The sequence below is a fragment of the Phalangium opilio genome, unplaced genomic scaffold (assembly GCF_054372755.1).
Source record: "Phalangium opilio isolate 3A_F unplaced genomic scaffold, DU_Popi_V2 ptg000209l_1, whole genome shotgun sequence".
Lineage (NCBI taxonomy): Eukaryota > Metazoa > Arthropoda > Arachnida > Opiliones > Phalangiidae > Phalangium > Phalangium opilio.
The window spans coordinates 11,427,583-11,442,605 of NW_028324217.1; the positions used below are offsets into that span (position 1 = coordinate 11,427,583).

Consider the following 15,023-nt stretch of genomic DNA (forward strand, 5'->3'; position numbering starts at 1 on the left):
CAATTCTCAGAAACATATATACTAGCAGCAAAGGTACCCGGCGTTGCACGTGAGCCCATAAGTCCGTCGGGGCGATTTAATTACTTTTGCCGAAATTCTACATCGCTTTACTAATTTCTATGGTTTTGAAATCGAATTTCAAAGTTCCATAACTAAAATTCTAATGTGATATAAATGTGTTGAATACCTTATTAGCTAATAATGTATGAATTCCTAGAATATAAACGTCTTACTCCTAACCGGGATACATTAATTTATAATTTTAAATTACTTTAGTATTGTGAGATTTAGAACTCTTGATAAATTCCTAATCCTACTGCAAAAGTTTATATCGAAAACGATTTTTCAAGGTGAAAGATACGTAGTGTAAAATGGATGATTTCAAAGTTCAGACTAAATACAAGAAAATCAATGAAACACCATCTCCTCATTAACATTAATTTATGTTTTGATATTATTGCAGTTTGGTTTCTAATATGTTTATAGGTATTTACGTAATAGAGAACGTTTTCAAGTGACTGAATTTCGATAAAGTTTTGTTCACAAGAAACTAAAAAAGCGGTTGAAAGTGTCATGAAATGTCTATAATTCAATTAAAAGTATCGGCAAAACACTAAAATTGGTTAAAGTTTCGCTAAATGTTTAGTAAACGTTTCGTTATTCGACTTAAATATATCCGATATTGTTAATATATGACTATTATAAAACAGATAATGAAGTTGAATGGCGAAAAAGTGGTCGAAAGTGTTGTTAATCTACTAAAATTCGGATGAAACTGATGTGAAATGAAAGAATTCAATTGAAAGCGAACTAATACGACTAAGAAAGTGGATCAAAGTTTTGTTAAACTACTAAAATGTGGTTCAAATCACATTCAAAGGAACTAAAAAGCAGTTGAACGTTCATGAAATGACAAAAGTACAATTGTAAGTAATGTGTTTAATATTTATATAAATTTTGTAAGAATATAAATACTTCTCGCGGATCTCAACAGTGTGTGAATGTTGATCACACGAATGTTAACAGTAATTGGTTCATTAACGCAACAAATGTGGATGATTACCAAGAAATAAACCCATTTGATTTCAATCGTGATTTAATACTATCATAACCAAAACCTCGGTACATCACGACGTTTCGAGGAGACCATTAGACACGTAATACTAGTCAAAACTCATTGGTGAGCAATTAACAATTGCTAATCTTGTTTGCAATATAAACCAGGGCTTTGAACGCAGAATTTATCCCAGTTTGTTTATTTTATCAGTAAAGATCTTCTCAAGACACACTTTCTTATCAGTTCGATAAATGGAAATTTTATTGATGATAAATTATAAAGTGCAACGCCTAATAATTCCGCATCTCTTTTATCAGTATCATCGCCTTTTCGATCTTACGTTGAAATTTCAAAATATCATTTAACCACTTTGGAACAGAAAAACTCCAATGCAAAAACAGATGGACACGCGTATTTTCAATAGAATATGATTTACCACAGACATTGGATGGAAGTGTCAGGGCTACCAATCTCATGATTGAGCATTTCCCAGATTCCGACGAGATGGATGATTTAACAAGCCAAGAATACCGTGATGTACAAGATTTCATGGACCGTGAGATGGGTACGTGTGAATAATACTCCCGGGTTTCATTGTATTTTAGTGATGTCAGATGTACTTATTATTGATATATATCGTTTGATATGTGAATTAATGCTGAAAATTAAATAAATGGCCAAAATTTAAGGTTTTAAAATGGGCTTAAAATATTAATTATATTAAACCTACGTAAAATAATTAGAAACCCATATCATTCAACCATTTTCTTTTTATTCGAGATTCTACAAATATTATTTAGCATTTAACACTATGCTTCGCCTACAAAATGTCGAACTTACAAACGTTTTATTAATTAAAGAAAGTCTGCGAAATACTTATTCGCGAAATTATTATTCGCGCTTTAACATCGTTTAAACTATTAATTTCACAGCATTTTCAAACACGTTTTATTGAAACACTATACTCCCTCGCTTAACCGATCGGGGGTAATCATAGTTAAAGAAAGTCTGCGAAATACTTATTCGCGAAATAATTATTCGCGTCATTGGATCTCATGTGATAATGAACTTCGTGAAACATTAAACTGTGAGTGTTATCACACAGACACTTGGCTAACCTGCAAATCTGCAGGGCCTTGAATATATAATGCGTAGCTAGGTCGTTTTCATCACTATAATTTTTCCTTACGGTTTTGTTAGTTTTGTATACCATAAACATACACATATGAAGAGCTAAGTTCAGAACTCTCAAGTACTGATATGGACAATGAAATTCGTATCCACCGTAATAAAAGGTGCGAAATTTACATTCCCCCTCATTGCGGGGGTGACAACTCCCTAAATGGCAAATATTTGGGTTTGGCATTCCGTACATTTTGTGTGGTGTGAGGTGTACGGGAAATTCGAGGATAGTATCTCCCGCAAATTCTTCCAATTTGAATTGATGGGTCTTCTTATTTATGATACATGGAAACTGTCTAGCATACATGTCAATTAATGACCCTGCGGGTAATTGTACTGTAGAAGTTAGTAATCTGTACATCGCTAAGTGTTTCAAACCAAAATTTATATTAGGGCCATTAACGTATTGCCATATATAACCTTCACCATCGTCTACATTATAGACTTCATTCGGTATGGGGTTTATTAGTAAATCCCCCGTTTCGGGATCTGCAGTCCTTTCGGATTTTCCGTAATCTTTATCCCATCCGATAGCACCAAATTTTTCAATTCGTCTTAAGTTGTTTCGTCTAACGGCGGCTTCTAAAGTAATGGGTGAATTCATTCTACCATCCTCACTACAGCAGATAGGACAGGAAGGCGTGTCCGGCGTATTGTCAGTTTCGGAGAACGCTTTTGATCCGTCCCTGATGGAGAAAAAATTAACCGAATACTCTAATTATAAGTCTGGATACAAATGGACATGCAAGGGTTAACTATATTGTTAAGAACATACTTACAATTTAACTGAGTCCATTTCTAAGTGATGACACGTGGATATCGTTAGCTGGGGTGAAAAGCTTGAAGAGTCGTAAAATGACTTATCTTTTAAACTACCGCGTCTTTTATAGGATCTTATCGCGAGACGATAACCCAAGATATGATGGGTGTATTTTCTCAATCAACGACGTAACGGGAATTTACCGTGACGCTCTGAACCCGGGTATTTACCATGGTATCCTCAAACACGTTGACGAACGACGATATGACACTTAATCTCTAAGCCTAACATATATAATTTCCCCCTCCCACCACGTTGTCGAAAGTTAACGTGACGTAGAAAGCCTCGAGTCGCGTGTAAGACAAGGGTTAGCGAAAAGTTCAATTTTCAACTCCAATATCGGGGATAATATGTATTCGTATTTACACTTTAATTGCATTCTAAACCATTGCAGGTTACGAAATTCATGGTTCACCCTGTCCTCTTGAGGAATCACGTACACCGTCGTATCCGAAAACCGAACACTCTTTTTTCCGTTCATATTCCCCGCCTACTTCGTTAAAAATGTTAAGCCTAACATAGTGTATTCCAATAATATATTTTAGGTCAAACACATTGTATTGTACGTCTCTGTTTTGGCTTACGTTAATGATACGCTATTTGAAGCAGGTGTAGGGATACTATTTAAGATAACGGTTCCAGCGCCGTATTTAAGAAATTCGAGCCAATATACCTAGATATTTTTAGACAGATAAGTGTAACGTATTGATTTGAAAATAAGAAGACGCCATTGAAAACGAAAAATTCCCCACACTTATTTACCCCCATTGGTCGCGTATTTTTCCATACGTATTTCCCCGCCACATTGTCAAAGTCAATAAGGCGCCCACAAATATCTGGCGCCATAATTGAATTCTAGTTTCAGGAGAAGTTGTGGAAATATGGCGCTTAGTCTTAAGCCTAACATATGTTTTCCCTTATCAAAGTCAATAAGGATAAGGCGCGCATTGAATATCTGGCGTCAAAGGGGAGATTGAAGCGACTTCAGTGATAACGGCGTCAACAGCGGCAACGGCGCCAACTTGGTGTCAAGCTTTCCCCTGGTTTTCCACGCCGAAATTGAAAATTTCCACGCCATTCACAAAGTCAACATGGTGTCAAGCTTTCCCCTGGTTTTCCCCGCCAAAAAATCTGGCGTGAGGACGCCATCTTGGTGTCAGGCGCCAATTCGGTGTCAGACGTCAACGGGGTGTCAGGCGTCAACAGGGTGTCAGGCGTCAACAGGGTGTCAGGCGTCAACTGGGTGTCAGGCGTCAACTGGGTGTCAGGCGTCAACTGGGTGTCACTGACGCGAAAGACTCTTTTGTATACTACTCTCACAGCTAGGACCATCTAAGAGAACCACCTCTTTTTGAAAGGAAGCCTCATCCTTTTGGTTTCTCTTCCTGTAAATATTATTTTTCAATTATTCAACTTCTAATATTTAAAACAGTACCATAATTACCTAGCAATAGTTTTCCTTGTAGTCTTTGAACTCATCGTAAAATTGAAACTCGGGACTCGCGATACGTGTGGCCTTGTCCGTACCTCTGGTGAAGGTTGCTGCCTTGGTACTGGTGAATTATCGAGTTCGCGATTCGTATTAGGCCTAAATACACGTCTTAATTCAGTCCCAATCGCTCCTTCACTTGAATTTCTATCAACGGCATTCCCACGATTTGGTACGGGTAAAGCCGTTACATTAGAATTCAGCGTCTCTAATAGTCTTTCACTTCCGATAGCAATTATACTTTGTAAAGTTTCTCTTAAAACTGACTGATCTAATGTATCTCGTCTATTGGAGTCCATCAGGTTAATTCCTGTACTTCTAGAAATAACTGAAAAACTCCTACAGTTAAGTTTGAAGAGCTAAGTCAAAGATTCAAGACGCAATGCCCTTTCTTTAGTATATTGCTGCTAAGCGGTACTGCTCGGTCGCCCTGGTGGAAACTTCCAAAATCGTGGGAAAAAATCTGTTCAACTGCAACCGAAGTTTTAAAGTACGGGTAAACTACATAGCGTGGGAAAGTATTTTTCTCTCTAGGTTCTAAAAGGCTGGTTTGCACGGGCCAAATTTCCGAATAATAAAGGCTGGTTTTCACTGACCAAAGGTTTCACAAAACCATAAAAAATTCCCGAAAATGTTTCGGAAAGTAACTTAACAAAACGTTAAACTGTTTTCACTGAAACTTGTAGTGTTAGAGAGAGGAACGCGACTGATATATAACTTTACACTTTTTTTATAAAACCCGTAATGCACACATTTTAACATAGATTAGTTAAAATTGTAATGCGTAGATGTTAACATAGGTTAGTTAAAATTGTAATTAGACCACCTTTGGGCATTGTTCGACGGCAGACCGGCCGGCGCCGCTTACCAGTGTACCTCTCTTTCTTTGCTTAAGTTTTACACTGAAAGGTAAAGCTTTCCCCATCCGATTCCATTTCTACCGTGTTTTTCACTTTTCGGTTTATTTTTTTTACTTTGCGCGACCATCGGAGTGGCTAACCCCTCGACGCAACATACAATTTTATGGTACAACTCATGGTATGGTCAATATAAATATTTTGTACTATGTAAATTTATGTAAATAAGTAAATGGCAAATTAATGATTACAATTTATTATTAGTATTTGAATGATTAATGATAATAAATTAATTTCGTGAACTTAGAGTGGTAGTTGGTTTTGTTTTGTGCTTGACTATCGAAGGTGTTAGTATTTAAAGGGAGGCCGACGTGGTAAGTCGTCCTTATCCAAGTTTAGGTAAGATGATATAGCCAAGAGAAACAACACAAACCACAAATTTGTCCATTATTGATGTCCATTCCTAAATTATTGATGTCCGTTCCTAAATTATTGATATCCGTTCCTAAATTATTGATATCCGTTCCTAAATTATTGATGTCCGTTCCTAAATTATTGATGTCCGTTCCTAAATTATTGATGTCCGTTCCTAAATTATTGATATCCGTTCCTAAATTATTGATATCCGTTCCTAAATTATTGATATCCGTTCTTAAATGATTGATATCCGTTCCTAAATTATTGATGTCCGTTCCTAAATTATTGATATCCGTTCCTATATTATTGATGTCCGTTCCTAAATTATTGATATCCGTTCCTAAATTATTGATATCCGTTCCTAAATTATTGATGTCCGTTTCTAAATTATTGATGTCCGTTCCTAAATTATTGATGTCCGTTCCTAAATTATTGATGTCCGTTCCTAAATTATTGATGTCCGTTCCTAAATTATTGATATCCGTTCTTAAATTATTGATATCCGTTCCTAAATTATTGATGTCCTTTCTAAAATTATTGATGTCCGTTCCTAAATTATTGATGTCCGTTCCTAAATTATTGATGTCCGTTCCTAAATTATTGATGTCCGTTCCTAAATTATTGATGTCCGTTCCTAAATTATTGATGTCCGTTCCTAAATTATTGATATCCGTTCCTAAATTATTGATGTCCTCACCTAAATTATTGATATCCGTTCCTAAATTATTGATATCCGTTCCTAAATTATTGATGTCTGTTCCTAAATTATTGATGTCCGTTCCTAAATTATTGATATCCGTTCTTAAATTATTGATATCCGTTCTTAAATTATTGATATCCGTTCTTAAATTATTGATGTCCGTTCTTAAATTATTGATATCCATTTTATGTGAATTTTGTCCGAAACGGCGCCCCATAAAAACTTACAATAAGGTAGAGAATTTGGCCCTATAAAGAGAAAACTTAACAAAACGTATTCTTCAATTGTAAAGTTTTCGAAGGTGAGAGCTGATAAATAAAACCGCATGAAAACTTATCTTTTACACTTTCCAGTCTTTGTCTACAATGACAGTTTTGTTTAATATCTGTCACTTCAGTCTTATATTAATTAAAATTGTTCAGAAAACATAGGAGAGAAAAGGTCTTAGGGCGTTGCGCGTCCATCGGTGATCTGGCTTAATTTTCAGACGTCGATAATCCTGCTTAATTACAAGTAGTCGGTAATCAAGATAAATTTCCAGTCGTCAGTAATCTAGGTTAATTATCGATCGTCAGTAATTTTGCCTGATTAAAAGTCGTCGGCAATCTAACCTAATTACCAGTTGTCGGCAATCTAGCCTAATTACCAGTCGTCGGCAATCTAGCCTAAATACCATTCGTCGGCAATCTAGTCTAATTACCAGTCGTCGGCAATCTAGCCTAAATACCATTCGTCGATAATCTAGCTTAATTACCAGTCGTCGGCAATCTAGCCTAATTACCAGTCGTCGGCAATCTAGCCTAAATACCATTCGTCGATAATCTAGCTTAATTACCAGTCGTCGGCAATCTAGCCTAATTACCAGTCGTCGGCAATCTAGCCTAAATACCATTCGTCGATAATCTAGCTTAATTACCAGTCGTCGGCAATCTAGCCTAAATACCATTCGTCGATAATCTAGCTTAATTACCAGTCGTCGGCAATCTAGCCTAATTACCAGTCGTCGGTACTCTAGCTTAATTACCAGTCGTCGGTAATCTAGCCTAATTACCAATCGTCGGTATTCTGGCTTAATAACCAGTCGTCGGTAATCTTTCTTAATAACCAGTCGTCGGTAATCTATCTTAATTACCAGTCGTCGGTAATCTATCTTAATTACCAGTCGTCGGTATTCTATCTTAATCACCAGTCGTCGGTAATCTAGCCTAATTACCAGTCGTCGGTATACTAGCTTAATAACCAATCGTCGGTATTCTAGCTTAATAACCAGTCGTCGGTATTCTAGCTTAATAACCAGTCGTCGGTAATCTAGCTTTATTACCAATCGTCGGTAATCTGTCTTGATTACCAATCGTCGGTAATCTGGCTTAATTTCCAATCGTCGGTAATCTGGCTTAATTACCAATCGTCGGTAATCTGGCTTAATTACCAATCGTCGGTAATCTGGCTTAATTACCAATCGTCGGTAATCTGGCTTAATTACCAATCGTCGGTAATCTGGCTTAATTACCAATCGTCGGTAATCTGGCTTAATTACCAATCGTCGGTAATCTGGCTTAATTACCAATCGTCGGTAATCTGGCTTAATTACCAGCCGTTGGTAATCTGGCTTAATTCTCAGCCGTCGAGAATCTGGCTTAAATACCAGCCGTCGGTAATCTTGCTTATTTACCAGTCGTCGGTAAACTAGCTTATTTATCAGTCGTCGGTAAACTAGCTTAATTATTAGTCGTCGGTAATCTAGCTTAATTATTAGTCGTCGGTAATCTAGCTTAACTACCAGTCGTCGGTAATCTAGCTTAACTACCAGTCGTCGGTAACCTAGCTTAATTACCAGTCGTCGGTAACCTAGCTTAATAACCAGTCGTCGGTAATCCGATTTTTTTCCAGTCGTTGGTTATCAGGCTTAATTACCAGTCGTCGGTAATCCGATTTTATACCAGTCGTCGGTAATCAGGCTTAATTACCAGTCGTCGGTAATCAGGCTTAATTATCAGTCGTCGGTAATCTAGCTAAACTACCAGTCGTCGGTAACCTAGCTTAATTACCAGTCGTCGGTAATCAGGCTTAATTACCAGTCGTCGGTAATCTATCTTAATTACCAGTCGTCGGTAATCTATCTGAATTACCAGTCGTCGGTAATCTATCTGAATTACCAATCGTCGGTAATCTATCTGAATTACCAGTCGTCGGTAATCTAGTTTAATTACCCTTAATTGGTAATTTCTATTAATTACCCTTAATTGGTAATTTAGACTAATTACCCTTAATTAGTAATTTAGATTAATTACCCTTAATTGGTAATTTAGATTAATTATCCTTAATTGTTAATGTAGATTAATTACCCTTAATTGGTAATTTAGATTAATTAACCTTAATTGGTAATGTAGATTAATTACCCTTAATTGGTAATGTAGATTAATTACCCTTAATTGGTAATTTAGATTAATTACCCTTAATTGGTAATTTAGATTAATTATCCTTAATTGTTAATGTAGATTAATTACCCTTAATTGGTAATTTAGATTAATTAACCTTAATTGGTAATGTAGATTAATTACCCTTAATTGGTAATGTAGATTAATTACCCTTAATTGGTAATTTAGATTAATTACCCTTAATTGGTAATTTAGATTAATTAACCCTAATTGGTAATGTAGATTAATTAACCTTAATTGGTAATGTAGATTAATTACCCTTAATTTGTAATGTAGATTAATTACCCTTAATTGGTAATGTAGATTAATTACCCTTAATTGGTAATGTACATTAATTACCCTTAATTTATAATGTAGATTAATTACCCTTAATTGATAATGTAGATTAATTACCCTTAATTGATAATGTAGATTAATTACCCTTAATTGGTAATGTAGATTAATTACCCTTAATTGGTAATGTAGATTAATTACCCTTAATTGGTAATGTAGATTAATTACCCTTAATTGGTAATGTAGATTAATTACCCTTAATTGGTAATGTAGATTAATTACCCTTAATTGGTAATGTAGATTAATTACCCTTAATTGGTAATGTAGATTAATTACCCTTAATTGGTAATGTAGATTAATTACCTTTAATTGGTAAGGTAGATTAATTACCCTTAATTGGTAAGGTAGATTAATTACCCTTAATTGGTAATCTAGAATTATTACCCTTAATTGGTAATCTAGAATTATTACCCTTAATTGGTAATCTAGAATTATTACCCTGAATTTGTAATCTAGAATTATTACCCTGAATTTGTAATTTAGAATTTATACCCTGAATTTGAAAACTAGAATTATTACCCTGAATTTGTAATCTAGAATTATTACCCTGAATTTGTAATCTAGTTAATTACCTCTAATTGATAATTTATTTTAAGTACGTTTAAATGGTAATCTAGTTTAAATACCTTAAATTCGTAATTTAGTTTTTTATCTTTATTTGAGAATCTAGTTTAATTAACTTTAACTAATAATCTAGTTTAATCTACTTTAAAAGGTAATCAAGTTTAATATTATTTTATTGTCAATCCAGTTTAATTAGCTGTAATCTGTATAGGGAAAAGTTAAAATGTTCATTAAGCTAGCTATTTTTTCTAATAATTTGACTATATCCGCGGTAAAACGACTTAAGTCCAAGAGTGGCTTCATACTCTACATAACTCATGCTAAAAAGTTGCAAGTTCCATAGTTTCAGGGTAAACCACGTAAGTCAGAGCATGTAATTAAAACTATAAAAAACAATAGTAAAACTTAATTGTTTTTAATGAAACTTCAAAAGGCACAAGTTTAATGTTCAACCTTTCATTTAAAACTGTTTTCAGACCTATTGAACATATAGTCTTCAAAAAATGGTCGAGAAACCAAGAAGTTATATCAGTATCTCAGAGAGATGATATAAGATGCCTTTGTATTCGCGTGCCATAGTCCCAGTCCCCCTTTCAAAATACAAGGGGGGGACGTAAAAGGAGGCGCCGGGCTATTTCGCTCTCGTCAGTCGGAAATTTTCCTCACTCGCGTCGTCGCGCTGACGTGAGTTTTCAAGAACCAATAAGATGCTGGTTGTAATTTAGAGACGGGGATTGACTGCGGACCTACGTTAGGACTGGAGATAAAGCTGGAAATCTGGCGAATTTATATCTTCTCTCTGAGATACTGATATAACTTCTTGGAGAAACTTTGGCTGTTACTACAAATTTTTCCCATGTTATTACTATGAGAAAATTTCCAGTTTTTCGTCAAAATCTGTGATTAATTTTATGGAAAGGAAAAGCACCCTTAGCAACTTTATTTTATATAAAATAAACTAATCAATAGATCTCTTTGAAATTTAACCACACATTAAGGGCCCGAATTGTAGTTCTGTGTAATTTTTTTTCAAAAAAGTTAATACAATACAAAAAAAACTACATCCAAACAAAAAACCCTCCTTATACATTAAGAGCAGTATGAAGTCTTATCTAACAGAACTACCGCTCTTTCAGAATAACCTAGCAAAGAGTGGTAAACATATGGTGATGTAGGTATAGTGTGGTAACCCTATTTGAAATTATAACACTCCTCCAATATAAAAAATGCACCTGGAAATTTATCAGAAGTACTCTGGAGACAATGGAAATGTCAGGGAAATTGGCTTTGGAAATTTCGTATGAACCCTGATAAAAGGGGTGTACCTCGTATGAGCAGTCCCGGTAGAGCAGTTCTCGAAATAGCAACCGCAATTCCAAAAAACAGCGGTGTTTTTCAAAACTGCCCTTTTAGAAATAGCGGCTGTTATTTTGCGAAATAGCAGTGTTTGTGTTGAGTTTTGCGCAATAGCAGTGTTTGTGTTGAGTTTTGCGCATTTATTAACAATACAGTTGTATTCGTTGGTTTCAAAAACTACCTTTTTCTGTGATCATTTAATCAGTTATGTGATCTACTATGAATTTTTTTAAAAGTACACTTAAATATTGTACTATTCTTCAGGCTGTATCAGTTTACAATTCTCATAGCAGGATAGAAAAATGATTCGAACATGATTATTTTCTTTCAGAAGTTGATAATTGTAAACAATAATTTTTTGGAAAAAGGCATATTATAATTCGAGAAAGGTTATTTTATTTCGGAAGTTGATATTGTAAACAATAACTTTTAGGAAAAGGTATATTATAATTCGAGAAAGGTTATTTTATTTCGGAAATAGATAATTGTAAGCAGTAATTTTTTGGAAAAGCCATATTATAATTGGTATATAACCATTGAACAGAATTCCATTGGAACGAAATTCCATTGGACCGAAATAAAAAATAAGTCGTTCAATGGACCTAATTCCCATTGAGCAGACTTCCCATTCCTGTTGGACAGAAGTCTCAATGGAGCGAATTTCCCATTGGTGCGATTTCGCATTTTATAATGCTATATTTATTAAGGTCCTTGAAAAATAAACATGGGCCTTTTCCAAAATATTCTTTTTTTCTAGGTTGGCCTAGGTTAGGTTAGGTTAGGTTAGGTTAGCTTAGCTTAGGTTAGCTTAGCTTAGGTTAGGTTAGGATACGTTAGGTTAGGTAGGTTAGCTTAGGTTAGGTTAGCTTAGGTTAGGTTAGCTTAGGTTAGCTTAGGTTAGGTTAGGGTTAGGTTAGGTTAGGTTCGGTTCGGTTCGGTTTGGGTAGGTTAGGTTAAGTTCGGTTCGGTTGGGTTAGGTTAGCTTAGGTTAGGTTAAAATAGGTTAGGTTAGGGTTAGGTTAGGTTAGGTTAGAATAGGTTAGGTTAGGGTTAGGTTAGGTTAGGTTCGGTTCGGTTCGGTTCGGTTAGGTTCGGTTAGGTTAAGTTCGGCTAGGTTAGGTTAGCTTAGCTTAGGTTAGGTTAGGTTAGGTTAGGTTAGCTTAGGATAGGTTTGGTTAGGCTAGGTTCGGTTAGGTTCGGTTCGGTTCGGTTAGGTTAGGTTAGGTTAGGTTAGGTTCGGTTCGGTTCGGTTTGGTTCGGTTAGGTGAGCTTAGGTTCGGTGTGTGGAATCGGATATAGACGAATTCATTTATTCCGAATGGGATGCGTTCACATGACCAATCTGTCGAATGGGATTTCCGACCGCATGGCATTTCTGTCGAATGGGATTTTCGGCCGAATGGGATTTCTGCCGAATGGGATTCGATCGAATGGGCTTCCGCGTCATCGATCAAATGGGATTGTCTGTCGAATATAAGCTTATAATTCGAGAAAGGTTATTTTATTTCGGAAGTAGATAATTGAAAATATTAATTTTTTTGGAAAAGATATATTATAATTCGAGAAAGGTTATTTTTTTCGGAAGTAGATAATTGTAAACAGTAATGTTTTGGAAAAGGCATATTATAATTCGAGAAAGGTTATTTTGTTTTGGAAGTAGATAACTGTAAACAGTAATTTTTTTAAAAAAAATATTATTATTTGGGAAGTCAATAAAGATAAACAACAATATTTTAGAAAAGGCATAACATTATTTCACTATTTCCAAAATATTACTAACCTAAGTCTAAACCTAACCTGATCTAATACTATTTAGTTGAAATGATCAACTTTAACCTAACCAAATTACCCATATCTGACCTAGTTATTTTTGAGTTCATATAACCCAGCAGGGCCAGCTTACACCATAATATACAACTATCGTTTTTCGCATATCTTTTTTTCCGCTCTTTAGAGAACTGCTGTAACGGTACGCCTTGTTTACGGGAACCGCTGTATCGGTAATTGCTGTAACGCGTAACTGCCATTTCGGGAAACCGATATTTAGGGAACTGCTGTTATGAGGACCGCTACTATCAAAAGCGGATTATGCTTCACACATGAAGTACGTAAGTCTCACTTTTCCGTACCTTTGGCCATGGATTTCATGATATTCCCGAAGTAAAAACAAAGCAGACGAAAAAAACAGCTTTTAACCAATCATGAGCCCCTAACCATAGATAACCTCTTTAATGCCAGACCAATAGGCGACGGCTATTACTATTTTCTTGCATGGGACCTCGACTCGACCTCGCCGTCGACATAACCGGGAGGCCCGGAAGGCGAATTTGCGGTACCGTTCCGTAGTCGTTATAAAATATTCAACGTTTTAAAGCTCAAGTTTCGAAATGTTTTGAGACATTTACTTAGTCTTCAACTAAATATGATAAGATTTTCTTTAAATTTCAACAGAATAATAACTCTGCGAATAAAATTAAACACGAAAACTACACTAAGCCTTGGCTAGATATCAGCGGCTGAGGCCGAGCAGCGCATCTCGAGCCGCCGGCGGCCGGGCTTGCCGTAACGGCGAGAACAGAAAAATACCTCGTTAAAAAAACAGATGCACGGCGTCTTACATAGGCCAAGCAAAAGCTACCAAGATTGATAGGATCTTCGTGCCTTACTCCCAAATAATCTTTCGTATTGTGAATAGTTTTAACTAAAGAATATTTCAGACACTCTACTCAATATTTATACTAGTTCCCTAATTTCAACAGAAAAATAGCTCTGCGAATAATAATAGACTCTAAAACTACACTAGGCCTTGTCTAGGTAACAGCGGTATCCCGATTCCCGAGCCGCCGGCGGCTGAGCTCGCCGTAACCTCGAGAAAAAGAAAACATTCCTCGTAAAAAACAGATGCACGGCGTCTTAAATAGTCCAAGCAAAAGCTACCCAGATTGATAACATTTTAACGCCTTACTCCCAAATAATCTTTGGTATTGTGAACAGTTTTATCTAAAGAATATTTTAGATACCCTACTCAGTCTTTATAGTAGTTCTCGAATTTAAGTACGTGGTAAATCGGTTCTTTAGGCGGAAGGATCCGATGGATCCGAAGGAGCCGCGTTACTGAACTATTTCCCTCCGCGTAAGGGGAGGTTCTATCCTAGGAGCTTAGAGAATATCGTGTAGCTCCCCAAGGCACATGTTACGTACTTCATGTGTAAAGCCTAATCGGCTTCTGCTACTATGAAATCCGCTCATACGGGAACTGCTCATGTGAGGGCTTCCCGATAAAAGTTGAACTAATGCCTATGTCGGCTCCTGTGGCACCCTTAACATTCTGGCTGATCTTCTACGCACAAATTTTATCCTGCCAAAGGCAGGAGCCAATCAGAACTCGTCCATGAGAGCGGAGCTAAGACTAGCCATTGTGAAGCTTAGAGGTCCAGTCAACTCCTCCCGTCGATTATGGGAAAAAAATTACATTTAGAAAGTTTAAGACTAATTTGTCCCCCCACCCAATGCCTATACGAAACGTAGAAATCTCCTTCATTCCATTGGATGATTTTTTGTTATGTGACCCATTTAGTAATCGTCTCGACCGTTTGGTGGCTGCACTGCGACAGGAATTTCAAAATTTTCTCTCTTCGGATCTTAGCGCTATACGAGTTCTGACGGCACAGTAGCCTGCGGAAGATGCCCAGTTGTAACCCATATTTGTGTACTTAGAGGCATGATAAACTTATGAACTTACTAATAGTCGAGTAGGACGAACGGCTTAGAGAGTAACAGAATATTGATTCGGTTTTGACCAGATATTGA

The 15,023-nt window shown here is 36.1% G+C and overlaps 2 protein-coding genes across 3 annotated transcripts in view; one reads left to right on the forward strand and one right to left on the reverse strand.

The window, feature by feature from the left end:
• LOC149619151 (uncharacterized) overlaps positions 1-15,023 on the forward strand; it is a 78,931-nt gene that overhangs the window by 62,503 nt on the left and 1,405 nt on the right. The gene's annotated exons all lie outside the window — the stretch shown is intronic.
• Positions 1,810-4,191, reverse strand: LOC149619155 (uncharacterized). 2 transcript variants are annotated; one of them, XM_089854113.1, is made up of 2 exons: positions 3,019-4,191; positions 1,810-2,925 (listed from the first exon to the last, which is right to left on the reverse strand). In XM_089854113.1, the coding sequence occupies exons 1-2, from the start codon at positions 3,033-3,035 to the stop codon at positions 2,055-2,057; spliced, it is 888 nt and encodes a 295-aa protein (XP_089710239.1). In that variant the 5' UTR covers positions 3,036-4,191; the 3' UTR covers positions 1,810-2,054. The 2 variants fall into 2 exon arrangements, with proteins under 2 accessions (XP_089710239.1, XP_089710240.1); XM_089854114.1 differs by having other exon boundaries at positions 3,015-4,191.